This window comes from Amphibalanus amphitrite, unplaced genomic scaffold, assembly GCF_019059575.1.
Source record: "Amphibalanus amphitrite isolate SeventyFive unplaced genomic scaffold, NRLGWU_Aamphi_draft 000460F_arrow, whole genome shotgun sequence".
Taxonomy (NCBI): Eukaryota; Metazoa; Arthropoda; class Thecostraca; order Balanomorpha; family Balanidae; genus Amphibalanus; species Amphibalanus amphitrite.
The window spans coordinates 146,122-163,017 of NW_024881954.1; the positions used below are offsets into that span (position 1 = coordinate 146,122).

A 16,896-nucleotide genomic window follows, 5' to 3' on the forward strand; every position below is an offset into this window, starting at 1 on the left:
TGAGACTACAGGTACACTGTACACACTACACACTGACACTCGCCACTGAATCAGTGTCGATTATTCGGTAATTTAGTGCCTAGGCATTCGGCACCCGTGATCTGTGATCACTGAATCTCCTTTGGAATCTGCTAAATTGAGTGATACATGATCCATGCCACTTTTGACGATAGCTATAGCCCGTTGAGAATAGATAGAATGTACCTACCTACTTAGTAAAAAAATGTCCTTGGAAAAGTGAAAACCACGACTTTTAGTTTTTCATTTCAAATATTTTAATTGCCATTTTTGCCATCACGAGCTAAGTTGTCGAAACATAATCGTGTCTGTCTAGTGTCTTGAAGCTGACCGTACGGCTCTCGCGGGATGAAGCGGTAGGTTTTGCACTTTTACATTTCCGGTTATATCTCAGAAACTAATCGATCTACGATGATGCCATTTTACACGATCATGGCCGGCTTGTTACCCAACAAGTCGATCGGATCTTCAACACCTAAAAGCTTAAGATGACGAAGATATAGCCTGAAGTACTTAGTACCTACACTAAATTTTCTAGGTGCAAAACCTACCGCTAAAACCCGCGAGACCTGTACGTCGAGAATATCGATCTCTTGCGACGCTGGGACCGCTCAGCGTCGTGCCGGACGTCTGATAATGATAATGGTGTCGGACTTGTCGAAAAACCTATCGCGCTGCAAAGCTACGCTTCCTACTTTTACCCTACGTAATCGAATGACTAGAGTTAGCCTCAGAAGACCGTGAAAATTGTGGTCGGCATCGTGTCATCTGGGGTTCATTATCAACGCATGAATACGTATTTTAGCTTATTACCAGTGGGTGCCTTGTGGATGGTATGCAGTATGCACTATGCAAGTTCTTTTTTGCAAGGTCCTGATGGTATGAGCTCAGATAGGTTTTTGTTTCTATTGTAGGCCTTTGGCAAAAGGACCACCGTTACTCACCGGCTCATTTTCCGCTAGAAATATGCCAAATCAAATGGTGTTTATATTTATGTTTTTTTTTTTTGCTGGCATTTCCCGTATGGTAAAGCATACTAGGTTCAGTAACGAAGGGTTCACGCTGACTTTTGAGCTAGTTTTTTCATGGCAATCAATTTTTGAGTACACTTGGCGATGCGGGCCACAACAATTGCGACGATCGAGTTGAATAAATGGACTGAACAGGCGCTTTGAAGGTTTCAATTTGGCAAGGAACGATAGAAGCACCGCGTGGCCGTTGGCCACAGGCCATGCTCCACTGGTTTCATTTTTCGTCCTATCCTTTTGAGTCGTTCGAAATGCAGGCTTTTATTGGTTTCGCTGATATATTGCTGTCATGCATTGTTGATCTTACTTACCGCCACCGGCTCCTTTCGGTATCAAGTTGAATAAGTTTCGACAGATGAAGGCTTTCGCTAATTAGGTTTTATATCAGTGTCTTGGCACGAAACTATGAGTTCACGGATCTGGGGCAACGCAAATAATCAATTTATCATGTTAGTTTGAATGTGTGGGATAAAACTTGCAGGTAGTTACGTTTCTAAGGAAACGAATGAAGCTGAAAGAGAAGTAAAAGTCACGGAGAAGAAAACTGTTCAATGCACACCGAGCTCATTTGTCATTTTTTTCTTTGTATGGCAACAACTAACGAACTAATGACCGACGGTTCGGTATAACTCACAGTTAGCTGTTATAATTCACGCTTACGCGCCAGCACACAATATTTCACAGTGCGGATATAAGGCACCACATCACCATGCCTCCGAGTTTTTGAGCGGTTGACTCCACATACAGTGCACACACCGTGGGGATGCCTGTCTCGCTCTGGATTGATAGGTGACACCCCGTGTGATCGCTTGTCTGTCTGTGTGCCCGGGTGTATGTGCTGCGCGCCGCCTCCTGATTGGCTGACCCTGCTGCCCTGCTCAGGGGGAGGGGGAGGAACGCGCGGTGCCCCAGAGGGAGTGGGACCGCGCCGGCCCGGGCGGCAGACGGTCCTGCGCTGGCGGGCGGTCCGGAGGCGGTCGTGTCGTCATTCTGTGGAGACGAGGCTGCGTTTGTGCTCCTCATCACTCTGTGGTGGTGACTTACGGAGGTCGGGTGTCAGAGTGCTTGTAGTGGTCAGTTTTGTGGATATCGGACCGGTGGCGGCGGATCATAGGGGAAGGTGCTCTCTTTTGAGTACCTGTGGTTCGTGGAGGTCGGTACTTTCCGTCGCAGCGATAGTGTCATCAAAACACCAAGCGATCTAATTGATTATCAAGGCAAACATCAGGCTATCATTGCCTAAGAGGGTAAGGTCATTGTTCTTCACGGTTAGAATATCTTTATTTTTCTTCTCAGCGTTTTAACTCCCAACCTTTAGCGAAGTTCGGACTATAATCTTTTTTACAACTTGTGGCGTGAATTTTGGTGTTGTGGATCGTGATTCGTGCTGTATTGAAAAAGTATCCCTATCTTCATTGCTCAGTCCTATCTAACTACCATCTGCTCGGCCCTTATCTACCACCTGTTCGACCGATATGGCCCGCTGAGCCGCCGTCTGTGGCCCGTGTGTACTCTGCAGCTAACCCGTTCGACCGCTCCGTGTGCTCCCCAGGCTGAAGCCTCCGGCGCCGCTCCAGCCGCCGGCAATGTGCGACTGTAGCCTGTACGTGACCTCGGTCACAAACGCCGGCACTCACATCAGCTTCCACGCCCAGCCGAACCCGGAGCAGTTCGCGGTACTGGACCGCCTCATCACACAGAACCAGGCCTTCTTTGAACAGGTGAGGGGGAACCTAGCTACTTAGCTGCTTTATTACCCGCGATTGGACCTTACTTTTATAGATGAGTTTCTACACGCCAGTAACTGCCGTGGTTTATTCCAAGGTACGAAAAATAACACAAAACATTTAGCAATGCACGTTGGTGTTTGAATAGCTCGAATCAAAGCCAGCTTGGTCATGACACTACTACCTAAATGTCCGATGCGTTTGGTTTTTTTCCAATATATTACACAGCACATTGTCTTGAATGAACGACATAGGCGAGCCGCCCTCACCAACTCTCCTCTGACCGACAGGCGCGACTGCCGTCGCCGTATCAGCTGCCGCCGGGACAGACGGTGCTGGTCAAGTCTACGTCGAGCGGTGCGGCCAAGTGGCACCGGGCGCGCGTGGTCGGTATCCAGGGCCCCACTGTCAGTGTCGAGTACATCGACTATGGCACCAGCGAGCTGGCACACTACACCCAGGTAAGAGACTCAGGGGGCAGGGAGGGGTCAGGGCTGGTGTCTGGACTAGGGTTACCAGGTAAGAGGGTGGGGGGATGGGGATGGGGCTGCGCCGTTGTTTGGTGATTCTGCTGATATTTGTTTTATTGAGTTCACTCACGGCCTTTCAGTTTAAGTTGAGATTCCTTCACCATACACATTATTTTTGCCTTGTAGCAAAGGGTGAGAGCAGACGGTGTTTTAGCCGTTCATCGATTACACCAAGTCAAGTGGAAGTGGAGGCGCTTCACGAAGCCGGCCAAACGTCCCGGCTAAATGCTGATTGGAGACGGCGGGTCGTTGACAACAGACCCAGGGTCAGATCACCAAGTCAGTCCCCATGCTAGAAATGAAGCGACTTTCTGGACGACCCTGGCGCCCCGGTGCTGCCCAGAAGCCTAACAGCTGGGGCGAAAGCGGTCGCCTTTTGGATTTCGTCGCTCGATGGGGCGGGCGGGCTCGCTTCTAGGTCGCAGATGGGTGGGGCCCAGATGTGTGTTTTGACGGAAACCCCGGCTGCCTGAAAGACGCCGACTGTTGTGACGGGTGATTTATGGCTTGATGAGAGGAGCAGATTTGCTATGGTCATTTTGTTAAATGGACTGATTTTTTCAAACAATTTGTTAAAAAAGTTATCCAAATGTTGTTTTTAACTGTTGGAACCTTGGGACCTTTTGAACCTTGTCTGCGTAAAGGGAAGATTAACAAATCAAAGCAAGACCTACTTCCCCAGGAAGAATGCCGCTGTCTTTAGCCGTCCCTATCCCGGCACCGAATACAATATATAATTTTTTCGTGTCACTGACACAACCCCCGACACCGTCCAGTTTCTCTATATTGACACTATCACACTTCACAGACAATATTCAAATACAATGAGACATAAGTGCACTGTGTCGATCCAATCATATGACGCTCGTTCCCCGGCCGGCAGATCTGCGCTAGTCGCACCGCGCTGCCCGCGGCAGTCCTGACCCAGCCGCCACTGGCGGTACCCTGCGTGCTGGCCGAGGTGCTTCCTGCCACCGGCACCTGGACAGAGGCTGCCTTCAGTCATGCGGAGGTAGGTCCCCGTGGTGGGGTGTGTATGCTTAAGGTCAGGGGCTCTAAAGGATTTTTTGACAGTCATGTGTCAGGATATCAGTACTCTGAGGCGGATGGGCGCGTAGCATTCAACGTTTACAAGCTTGTTATGTTCAATGCCTTGTTCCCATAATGCACTCGTAACTAGATCTCAAATAATTCAGTATGAGACGATGTTGACCCAAGACTGACGAATGTCGCTTGATGACCCGCCATCTGCCCGGTGTGTGCCCACAGTCGGCGCTGCGCTCGCGTCAGCCCGTTCAGGCTCAGGTGCTGCGTCAGGACACCGACGGGGTGTGGCACGTCCGTATCTATACCGGAGATGGCCGGACCCTGGCCTCGCAGCTGGCGGCGCTCGGCATGGGACGGCTGACCACGCCTTCTGGGCAGGTAAGGAGACGCTTCCACATCAGCTGGTCACGCTCCCGGGGCAGAAAGAGACACGTCCGGCCCACATACGGGCGACGACGCCCCCACGGGACGTTTACATCTTTTTGAGAATGATAATGGTCCATGAGTGTTCTGGCAACACACCGTTTTGTAAACGGGCTGTCTTCTTTCGTGTAGCGCTGGTTCATGTCCGTTCTCCCCTTATTCACTAACCGTGAGAAAGCGGCTGTGGTAGTGGCGCTAGTGCCAGCCAACCCCGGGGCCGGCAGCCACCATCGGCCGTTTTTCATCTCACCAATCACCACCCCCTCTCCCCTTCTCTCGCTAACCCCCTACCTCCTCTCCCCAGTACCCCGTGCAGGCCGCGTGCAGCCCGCTGGCGCCGGCGTCTCGCGGCCCGGAGCCGCCTCTGGCGTTCGCCACCCGCGTCAGTGAGCTGCTGTCGGTGCCGCCGCTGTCCGGCTCGGAGGCTCTGGTGACCATCTGCCACTACATCAACGGGCCGGCCAAGTTCGCCGTCCAGCTGTATGAGCACCAGCCGGCGCTGCTGCAGCTCATGACGGAAATACAGGTCAGTGGAGGAGGGAGAGGGAGGAAGGAAGTGCTGGGAGGAGGGGGAGGAAGTAAGGGTTTAGAGGTGGGGGGGGGGGGGGGGCAGAGGGCGTAGAGCCTCTTGAATATTGGTCGTCTTGGCTTGGGATCATACTGGTGTTGAAGTGATGTCGGGGGACTGGAAATCTCTGAACTCTCCTAGAATTTATATATGATGTGCGCATTGGATCTCGGATTTCTATCTTTTTTATTTAATTTTCAATTGATGTGAGGATATTGATTAAGGTTTGCTCTGACAATGTAGTCTCGGCATTCATTGAGGAGATGAATATTTCAAAGCAAAACTCGGACACGCTCTATCCGAGTTCGCTGACGGGGGCTGTGTCCGACGCCCAGGCGGTGGCTGGGAGCACCCTCTTCCCCGCCCCGCCTCCTCTCGTTCCGCGGCGTTTGAAGTCTATGGGCCTGACGAGGGTCCGCGGGTCGGGCCAAATTATGGCCGGCCAGGCGGGGACGGGCGGCATGTTTTGGACACGTCAATCTGCCGTTTACGAGAGCGGACGGACCGCCGAATGGGGCCCGTTTCTCCCGTTATTGCCCCGCCTGTTAATGGTCATTGGTCAGCTGACTGACGGGGTGGGGGGGGGGGGGTGACCGACCGTGGCGCACGTGGCCGCGTGTTTGGCCTTGACGCGCGACGTGGTATGGCCCTGATGGTAAGGGCGTGTCGGCGTGCCGGGCTCGTATGCTCGTGTCCCGATCTGCCGCTCCGAACGTGGAACTCCGCAAGGAAGGAATGTTTTGAGGTTTTTACTGTGGTATATATTCACTTTTCGGTACATGCCAACTGCCAAGTGTGAAATATGTGCGCTCGTCTCAGCTCTTCCGACATTTTTTTGACCTGCGACTCCGCTCGCCATACCTGACCTTCGTCCAAAGCTTGGATGTTAGCAGCCCGCCGGTGTCGCTGTCAGTGACCTGTGACCTCTTGAGGCTCTGACCCTCTGACCTGTGGCCGTGATCCGTGACCCTGCCACTGAGTGCTAGTGTTGAGAATACGACACTTATCGGGCCCCAGGTGGGCCTAAAAGATTGCGTTCCCCCTTACAAATGTATACTCCCGCACCTTCAATATTCTGATATTTTCACCTACGTGAAAAAAAAAACTGAGAAAATAGCTGTAAAATATGCATGTAACATTTTAAGTCTCGCATTTTATCAGTAGTCACGTATTAGTGGCCAAACATACACTGATGTGGCTGGTTGTTTAAAAGCTGACCGGTTCCCTGGTTCAAATTTTATTATCCAGGACCAAGATCGAAATTGATAATTCCCTGCCCATGCTGACCTATGACCTCCGGTTTCCAGTCGTACTGCCAGAGCAGCCCACCGGTGCCGCTGTCAGTGACCTCTGAACTTGCTGACCTGTGACCTCTGAACTTGCTGACCTGTGACCTCTGAACTTGCTGACCTGTGACCTCTGAACTTGCTGACCTGTGACCTCTGAACTTGCTGACCTGTGACCTCTGACCCTGCTGACCTATGACCTCTGACCCTAATGATATCTGACTCTTACCCTGCTGACCTGTGACCTCTCTCCCAGTCGCACTGCAAGAGCAGCCCGCCCACGCCGCTATCATTGACCCTGCCCCTCTGACCTGTTCCCTCTCTCCTCCAGTCGTACTGCCAGAGCAGCCCGCCGGTGCCGCTGTCATTGACCTGTGAACCTGCTGACCTATGACCCTGCTGACCTGTGACCCTGCCCCTCTGACCCTGCTGACCTCTCTCCCCCAGTCGTACTGCCAGAGCAGCCCGCCCGTTCCGCTGTCTGCCGTCGAGTCGGGCGTCGTGTGTCTGGGCTCGTCAGCATCACGAGAGGGACGCTATCTGAGAGGAGTCATCACCCAGGCCGACGGCAACGTGGTCAAGGTTAGTCCTCGCTCCTCCCCCCACACACTGTCCTCTTGACACACAGTGTTATCTGGCACAAACGTCACTGGGGCTCTTTGTTGGCTCTGGGAGAGAGGCGTGGGGCGACAGGCGCCCGTCGGCCTACTCAAACAAACAGCTGAATCGTTCGGCCCGGTCCCCCGGACGGATTGGGGACTCGGCGGGGCCTCCCCGCGGCTGCCCCGAGGCGCTTGGTGCTGTGAGTAGTCACTGATAGCTAGTAGAGACACCGGGAAGTGGTGACGCCGCGGCTGCAGGCTGCAGGGCTTCCTTGCAGACCATCTGTGGTTCCGTTCAGAGTTCGGGCTCAAGGGGGGGGGGGGGCGGGGGCGGGGGAGGAAGGCTAGCGCTGACCGCGGCGGCAGCTGATGGCTTTAGGCGGATGTCGTTTCATTCCCTTTCCTTTCCCTGTGTTGCCGTGGGAGGGGGATATCTAGCGGCTGCTGACCGCACGACACACCCGCAGGCGACCGATGCTATCAGGACACCCTCCCCGCCCCTTCTCCCTCTCTGCCCCCCTCTTCCTTGCGGGGCGGCCGGCGGGGAGAACCCGACACCGCCCCGGGGGCCGTAGTTCGGTGACCTCACCAACGGGAGGAGAGGGCGGGGTAGCAACAATTCCACGATGTCACTGTGCGTTCTTTTCAATTGACAGCTTCTTTTGAGTCTTAACCACACTTGACAGGGCAGTTTGGTTGGGGTCGTGCTATTTCGGACTTACACTTCATCGTTTGACAAGGCCAGCTCACGCTGTTAGTGTTAGTCCTAGCAGTTAGCACTCCCATCAGCAGATATGTTAGCAGGACTGCGGAGTCGATTGGTTTTAGGGTGACTCCGACTCCGACTCCGGACGGTTCTATTAAAATCAATATCATGATATTGAAGTTCATAATGGAGTTGTTTTTATCTTGATTGAAACGATGCCTTGTGCGTTCCAAGGCATTGCGTTGCAAATATGCATCAAAAATAACATGCAGAATTAAGAAGCAGGTTCTGGGGAATTCACCTTCTGCTTCTTTCGCTGAAAACGTTCGTCCAAAACAGCAAAATTGCCTTTTTTCGGCCAAATCTAGTTTCGAGCACAGTATCGTCAATCAAACATGACGTTGAGCCATGCAGCGTTAACTCCGACTTCGGAGTCGGAGTCGGTTAGATTTTGGCGGGCAGAACTATCGACTCCGTTAGACTCCAACTCCGACTCCGACTCCGCAGCCCTGATTTTTAGCATCGTGCCTAGCAGATAAAGGCCGCTGATGTGGTCGCCCGGTGTAACTCCTCCGATAGCACTGTGTGCTTGTCGGTCTCCGGTTCCATTCATTGTTTGGTCATCTGCGTTTGGTCAAGCCGTTCGAATAGCGACAATAGTCATCTGATGAAGGATGACCGGCTCAGTCGACGTTGAAAGTTGAACAACAGCCTCACCAGCCTGCTATGTACGAGTACCTATGCATGATAGTTCGATCATTGACATGAAATTTATAAGCGCGGAGATCGTCGGAGGGGCAGGGTACCGTCAAGATGGCACGAGCTTTTCTTTCCATCACTGAAACTTGAATTGCGCCGCGGGCGGTGGTTGCTCGTTCTTTGACTGTTCCACTTCCACTGGTTTATCACACAACCGTGAGCCCACACTATTTGTTGGATTCACCATGACTGAGAGAAGAATAATTGCGAGATGACGATCTTTTATATCATGTCTGCCAGGGTCTCTGGATTTTCTGCAACTGTCAGCGGACGGCCCCGCAACAGTCAACGCTCGGCATCTTGCTCTGTTCCGGTGATTTGATAGGCATCACCAGTGGCGTAGACAGGGGGGGGGGCCATGGGGGCCATGGCCCCCCCTTTCCGCTCAGCCGCCCAGATGGCGCCCCAATTAGCGCCGACTAGGCTGATGCCGTATTACAGAGTGAACATGAATTAAAAGTGATATGCAGGCAGGGATCGAACTCAAAATCTCTTTGGGGGTGCCTGGACACCCCAATGTTCTCCAGGGCACCCCCAAATAGGACCTGAGCCTCCGAATGTTCATGGGCGCCCCTCCGGAAACCAGAATATTCCGAACCCCCGGGATCGATGGCGCCCCTGAAGAGCCGCTGGCACACACCTGAACGGAACAGTCGCCCCATTTAAGGCTTATGGCGCCCCTCTAAAGCACCCGGCGCCCCTCTGAAGCTCACAGCTGCCCCAATCGGCCCCATCCAATATCGACGGCGCCCCCTGAAACCACTGGCGCCCCTCTAAAGCACCCGCATTCTTCTCAAGATCACAGTCACCCTATCCGAGATCAATAGCCCCCTCAAGAGCCCAGCACCAGTTTCCCTTGAGACTGAAGTCGTCCCGCTTGAGACTAAAGTCACCCCATTCAAGCCCAATGACGCCCCTCCAGAGCGTCCGGCGCGCTTCTGAAGATCACGGTCGTCCTCATCCGAGGTCGCTGGCGCCCCTCAAAAGTCAATGGCGCCCATCTGAACGGAGATTACAGCCGCCCCAAAGATCGATGGCAACCCTCTGAAACCAATGGCGCCCTTCTAGAATACCCGGCGCTCCACTGAAAATCACATTCGCCCCATCCGAGACAACGCCCCTTGAGACTACAGTCACCCCATCCAAGCTCAAGGCGCCCCTCCAGAGCGTCCGGCGCCCTGCTGAAGGCAACAGTGGCCCCATCAATGCCCAATGGCGCCCCCTCAACGCCCTTCTAAAGATCACAGTCGGCAGTTGCCCCATTACTCTTGGGTCACTGGCGCCCCTCAAGAGCCATGGCGCCCACCTGAACTTCAGTCGGCCCATCCTAGATCAATGGCTCCCCTCCAGAGCGTCCGACGGCCTACTGAAGGCAGCAGTGACCCCATCCAAGCATTGCACCCCTCTAGAGCACCCGTTGCCCTTCTGAAGATCACATTCGCCCTATCCGAGGTTGTTGGCGCCCTCCAGTAGTCACTGACGCCCATCTGAATTGAGCCTTCAGTCGCCCCGCCCCATTCAAGATCATTAGCCCCCCCCCCCCCTGAAATCACTGACGCTAGGTAATTAGTTGGCAATGGGGCCTTTTCATTGACACTAAGGGCCCTTTTCAAGATGCAGCAGCCAGGCGGCGCCGAGCTGGGCTAGGATGTGCCAAGCGTTTCTAATAACGCAGCCTCGTTAGTGCCATCCCTCGTTGCGATACCGCCCCTCAATGCGACGCCGCCCCTTCACTGTACAATGCCACCCCTCAATGCAAGTGGTGCCCCTCAGCGCAGTGCCGCCCATTATTACGATGCCGCCCCCGCGTATGCGTTTTTTTATTGAACCTTCTGGGGGTTTCAACACCCACTTCTAACTCAGCTTGTGGGCCACGTCGAGACAATCAGTAGGCAGCGTTCGAAAGATCGTCAAAAACTAATACGATACTACTATCATTTTCAAGGTTAGGTCGAACTGGTCGAAGGTCAGGTCACCAGAGACAACCAAAAATCAAATTTCACCGATTTTGACATTTTTCGACAAAGCGGCGCATATGTCAGGATTCAGAAAGAGATTGAGCTCAGCTACAGCGCCGCAGCAAAGCGCATTCGATAGCTCTTTTTATGCTCTTTCTTATTAACTATCTCAGATTTGACCTAAGCTACACGTTTTAGCCTCAAAATATACCTACGTTTTCGCGGAGGACGCTTATCTGTAATACCTTTTTGGCTCAGACCTGCACGAGATTAGTTTAACCGACAACGTGTTCCATTTTTCGAGACGAGTCAAATGGACTATAATTTTACATTAAAAAGGCATTTTGAGAATGTGACCTAAGGTAAAGGTCATCACCTAACCGGGCAAGGTCATATTGCATATCAGTCGATCCGTATTGTCGAGACGGAAAATAATTATATAAGGTGTTTCATTGCTCTACCATGTCTCTATCAAAAGTTATTGTCCAAAAACTACTGGAGACCTATCATGACCTGAGATGACCTCTGTAACATAAAAGTGGTCACATCACGAGTGAAATTTTCCGATTAAATGTGTCATATCTACCTGTATCCCGATGGATGAGGGTGTTTTCGTTCCGAAGAAGAGCATTTCAATTTTCTCCCATTAACCCACGCCGTGCTGGTCCCCCCTAGGTTTTTCGCAAATATCTCAAAAACGGCGTCGCACAGCGCCACCGTTTTTTGCACACCTGTTCATACAACTTTTCCACACTTCTTGTGAAATTTTCAGACCCGTCGTTCACGGTCAGGTCACCAGGTCACGTCAAGTGACCTAACCTCAGAAAAAGTCTAAAGGCTCCTCGCTATAGCTACACCAATTGATTGATCACTTTTGAAACTTTCAGGGATTGATAAGACTAACAATATGTATAAAATGTTTATCTCGGACTTTTGATATCGGTGACCTAGGGTCAGGTCAATTTTGCGACCTCTCCATTATAAGTCAATGGGAGAAAATTGAAATGCGCCTCTTTTGGACGAATGTCGTTCAGAACCCTCTCAAACATCGGTTCATAGGTAAACATAACACACTGAATCGGAAAAATGCACCTGTGACGCTTCTGTGTGCCCCTGAGGTCATTTCAGGTCATGAACGGTCACCAGCAGTTTTTTAGCTATACCTTTTGATATAGACGTGCTAGAGCCGTGAAAATACGTCAGATGTGCTCAGCTCGACGATACGGATCGACTGATATGCAGCATGACCCTTTCCGGTCAGGTCATGACCTTGACCTGAGGTCAAATTGTCAAAAGGACCCTTCAAGGTCAACGCACTGTTCATTCCACGCGTCTCGACGAAAGGAACACGATTCTGGCAAAATAAATGTCGTCACTGTCTTGAGTCAAACGTTATTGCAGAAAAACGCTTTTCATGAACACTGCTATTTTTTAGTTTTTGCCCTCTGGAGGCTAAACAAATGACTTGAGGTCAAATCTGAGAGCAATAACAAAAAGGTCTGTAAAAGGGCTATCCAATTCGATTTTCTGCGGCGCTGGAGCTCTATTGGTTCCAGAGTTAGTCGTTGGCAGTTTCCAAAATTGTTGAAATGGACTAAATTTGACATTTGATGACCTCTGGTGACCTGATTTTGACCTGACCTAAACATTGAACGAAGTGTTTCCGTCATTATTTTTGACGCTCTTTCGATTGCCGCTTACTACGTGTCGCTACGTTGCCCAGGAACCGAGTTAGAGGGGGAGTGAAAACGTCCCCCTCCCCCAGCACGACACGGAAAACACAGGCCACCCGCACGGCACGGGCTCACTAATAGGTAATGGAGAGGTCGCAAAATTGACCTGGGCCTCAATGTAGATATTTAGTCTGGGGATTACGCAAGGTGAATGCTCGCTGAGATCGGCAGGTTCCTATGGCCCTTATTCAAAGTCGATCATGCACACTCACATCATCAAAGGTCGTCTTCTATACTACGTCGGCCGAAGACATCCTTTACCTTCGTGCCACTATATGGGACAGTCTCACGCCTCACCTATCTGGCACTCATGCAGTCATGCATGTCCACAAGTAGAGGTTGCGCGCACTAGACATCGAATTGTAAAGGTGATTTGTGGAGAAAAAAAATCTAGAACGTATGTCAGCGTTCGGTCGCCTCTGCCTGCAGTCGCTGCTGGAATGACAATGAGTTGGGATCTCATGGTGGATCTCATGGTCTTAAATGTTCAACTCTTTTCTTGATTCCAATTTAGGCAATTAGTCGCAGCGTGAATCCTACATACGTGCGGTTTGAGATTCTAAGCACAGCCACCACGGTCGACCACAGGCTGCAGCCCACAGATCACTTTGAATCAGTGAATGAACCTGTATATCTTTTTTTGCAAAGAATAAAGATTGTGCCTATCGACCAACGTATATTTTACCGCTTCGAATTCGCATGGATGCGTATTTTGAGAATAAAATATCTGTAGCCTGAGATCGTTTCCTATATCGTGCTAAATGTTCATCAAGATCAAGGTTTTTTATAAAAAAGACCGGGCTGCAAATTGCATTAATTGGATTTTATGAAAAATCAGCGAAACCTGGTTCATATACTTCGTATTTTGCAACACCTAGTAAATCATGCATGAACAGGACGTTACATTTTAGACTGACGCCCCTGTCACTAGCTGACAATGGCATGGCGCCCCTCTCAAGGGAAAAAGTCGCCCCCTCGAGCACCATGGCCCCCCCTTTCGCTGATTTCTGGCTACGCCACTGGGCATCACCCTACACCCCCCCCCTCCCTCCTACCCCCTCCGATGACCGGCGACACTGGGATCTCTGTAGTGTCCGGCATCGTATGCAACCATTGTGTCGGGGAAGGGGGCTTTACGGCTGTCACCCGCGAGCCAGCTCCCTCCCCCCTCACGCGTACACAAACACGCATACCTCATTCAAGCCCACACTGTCCGAAACAGGGTTTCGGAGTCGTGGTAGCGCTGTTCCGACTCCGACTCCGACTCCGAGCTCCTGACCGACTCCGACTCCGACTCCGGGTCTGATACGAAGCATTGAAAACGACACTTAATTAACCCGCACCCTGCTGGGGGTGTTTGAACACCCCCTTCCGGCGGCCGCCGTTTTCGGCACACCTTACCATCATGCATCTTTTTCTGCATATGCTGTGTAAATTTCAGACCAAGGTCACTCAACGTCAGGTCACTAGGTCGCGTCAAGTGGCCTCACCTCATAAAAATTAAATGCTTGCCATAGCTACACCGAGTGGCCGATCACTTTGAAACTTTCAGCAATTGATAAGGGTAACAGTACCTATGTACAAAATGTTTTTCTCGGAAATTTGATATCGGTGACCTAAGGTCAGATCAATTTTCCGACCTCTCCATTAAAGTCAATAGGAAAAATTGAAATGCACCTCTTTTGGACCAACGTCATTCTAAACACTTTCAAACATCACGAATTATACATAAGTAAACATGATGCACAATGAACCGGAAAATGGCACCTGTGACCCCTCGTTATGTCCCTGAGGTCATCTCGGGTCATGAATGACATCTAACAGTTTTTCGCTAATACCTTTTGATGGAGGTACGGTAGAGCGATGAAAACGCTTTAGATGTGTTCGGCTCGACGATACGGATCGACTGATATGCAACATGACCTTTTCCTGTCAGGCCATTACCTTGACCTGAGGTCCAATTTTAAAGTTGACGTTTCGAGGTCGAATTACAGTTCATTCGATGCGTCTTGACGAGAGGAACACGATGCTAATAAAAATAATATCGTACAAGTTTTGAGTCAAAAGCTATTGGAGGAAAACCGTTTCAGCAAAGAACGTCTATTTTGACAGTTTTTGCCCCCTGCAGGCTAAACCGTTGATCTCAAGTCAAATATGCGAGATCTATTCTGAAAGACCAAGACCGAAGAGCTATCGAATGCGCTTTTCCACTGTGCTGTAGCTCTATCTGTTCCTGAGTTAAGCACTGGTTTGTCGAGACTTATCGAAGTTTGACCTGGGAAGTGGCGAAATTTTACTTTCGGTGACCCCATCCCCAGCAGGGCGTGGAAATCCAGGACCGGGACTCAACAAAAACAAGATGTGTGCAAAAGTTATTTTTGATCACCAGAAGCGAACTCTACCGCGGGGGCCACTGGTTAATAACAACTGAAAAGTGATACCACGGATTTTAGTTAACTTCCCGGAGTCGGAGTCGAGGCAGCTTGACCGACTCCGACTCCGAATCCGACTCCTGGCTGCTTGCCACGACTCCGGGCGACTCCGACTCCGACTCCGACTCCGACTCCGAAACCCTGGTCCGAAACACCATCAGAATTCGCCAATACTCAATGCGGCGGATCTCGGTCCGCGTGGAGACCACGTGCGCAGTCGGCAGTGGGGCGGGGCTCCGGCCGTGACGTCACCGCCGTCAGCTGTTATCCGCTGGCGGCGGCGGCAGAGGCGGAGCCAGGCAGGGGTGCCGGGGCGGCGGGCGGCCGGCGTCAGCTGATTCACAGCGGGCGGACACGGGTAGGGGGAATAGATGCCAAAGAGCTATTTTAGGGGGGAATTATTACACGCATCTGATTTTTACTTATAGTTTTGCACGTAACGTTAGGCTTAGCCTTAAAAGTGATGTAGTGTAGCCGAGGCACTGGGCACTGATATCAGTTTTGGGGTGGGCCAGTGACGGGCAAGCGAAGCTTTAGTCCTAACCGTTGATAACAGATGACTCTGTAGCGCTAGGGCAAAAATTGGACCAACTTGTTGCTTTTTCTGGACTTTCAAGAAATTTATTCCGGACATCACGTCCGTTTTTGGTAGGACATCGAGGTCAACTAACCAATGAGACTGTTTTATGGTGTAATTATTCACTGCAGTTGTGTGAGAGATGCGTATAATACCCAAAACTAACATGAAACTCCTGGAGCCTTCAGCATAAGGGTCATGCCGGGCGGTCGAAAGTTAAGACCTTACTTCTACAGGATCATTTCTATAGGTCTTATCGCGATCATTCATCTCGAATTTTCGCGTGTCTCAAACCATGATGAAGAGTCGTGGTGGTTTCTCTTGAGCGGGAAGTGGTCAGGTGACCCTCCTTGCTGAGGGTCTTCTGACGTTGAAGACCGTTCCACTTTCCGCTTTGGCGGATTGTGGGGGAGAGACCACGTTCTGAGTGGTTTGATATCTTATTATGAACATTTGTGGTGGTGGAAGTTGGCCGGGGGAGGGGTCGGGGTCAGTTTGGGACACATTTCTCATATGAATGCCCGTGTTTTTAACTGCGGTCAATTGGTCTTGTGTCACTTATTACTGGAGATAAAATGCACTGAACGGCCGCTCGATCAAATACAATGGAAGACAATGCATGACTGAATAGGATGCATAAAGAGCAGGTTGATACCTATTTATGGCATTGGGTTGATGATTGAAAATGACCTTCACGTCGGCATAATTTGAAAGGGATAAGCTAAAAACGCTTTTGGCTGCAATTTATCTGTTAAATAACAACTTATTATAAGTTATACAGTAGGTGAATAAGTATTTGGGTATAGTTATCCACGTAAGTACATAATTCCTTCCCTTTACTGCTCAGTTACAGTCGTGAAAGCGTCGCGAAGTTCGAATGAGATGAAAGTGGGTACTGGTCTCGCCGACAACGGCTACCCCCCCCCCCCCCCTGATCTCAGCCTGCCAGCTCAACGAAGTGACTGAGGCGTCAAATGACCCCTCTACCCAGCACCTCCTCCCACTCTCTCCCGGCGGTCAGCTGACACGACCGGTATCGTATTCAGTCTGCCGTGTGTGACCCTTGATGATGCCGCCGGCTATGGTCGGTCCGCGCAACCCCTGACAGTCGTCTCTCTCTCTCTCTCTCTCTCTCTCTCTCTCTCTCTCTCTCTCTCTCTCTCTCTCTCTCTCTCTCTCTCCGCCCCTCCCCTCTAACAGGTCTACTGGGCCGACTACGGAAACGATGAGACCAAGGTAGTCTCCGAACTGCGCGCCATGCCCCGCCAGTTCACCCAGCTGAGGATCCAAGCGAGCCGGGTGACCCTTGCCGGCCTGTCTGCCCTCAAACCGGTGCCGGGCAGAGCTGAGACCATATTCCGACAGAAGACCGAGGGCAGTGTGCTGACTGGACGGTTTGACAAGCCGCGCGATCAGCCGGCCGGCGCTGCCACAGGATCGGCTGCTTGTCTGGTGAGTGGGCGCAGGGCTGGGGTGGTACTTTGGTGGGTCTGTAGGAGTTA

The 16,896-nt window shown here is 51.4% G+C and overlaps 1 protein-coding gene and 1 non-coding gene across 3 annotated transcripts in view; both read left to right on the top strand.

The window, feature by feature from the left end:
- Nucleotides 1-16,896, top strand: part of LOC122391899 — a 43,484-nt gene that overhangs the window by 689 nt on the left and 25,899 nt on the right. The window contains exons 1-8 of one of the 2 annotated variants that reach the window (XM_043386226.1): nucleotides 2,176-2,293; nucleotides 2,599-2,767; nucleotides 3,064-3,234; nucleotides 4,187-4,315; nucleotides 4,573-4,728; nucleotides 5,078-5,299; nucleotides 7,075-7,209; nucleotides 16,595-16,846. In XM_043386226.1, coding sequence (XP_043242161.1) covers nucleotides 2,633-2,767; nucleotides 3,064-3,234; nucleotides 4,187-4,315; nucleotides 4,573-4,728; nucleotides 5,078-5,299; nucleotides 7,075-7,209; nucleotides 16,595-16,846 — 1,200 coding nt within the window. In that variant the 5' untranslated portion in view covers nucleotides 2,176-2,293; nucleotides 2,599-2,632. Of the gene's footprint in view, nucleotides 1-2,175; nucleotides 2,294-2,598; nucleotides 2,768-3,063; nucleotides 3,235-4,186; nucleotides 4,316-4,572; nucleotides 4,729-5,077; nucleotides 5,300-7,074; nucleotides 7,210-16,594; nucleotides 16,847-16,896 lie in introns of those variants that run through there. The other variant, XM_043386225.1, reaches the window with a different exon arrangement.
- On the top strand, nucleotides 15,613-15,826 carry LOC122391903. Its single transcript, XR_006258422.1, has one exon. It is a non-coding gene; the product is annotated as a small nucleolar RNA U3 (small nucleolar RNA).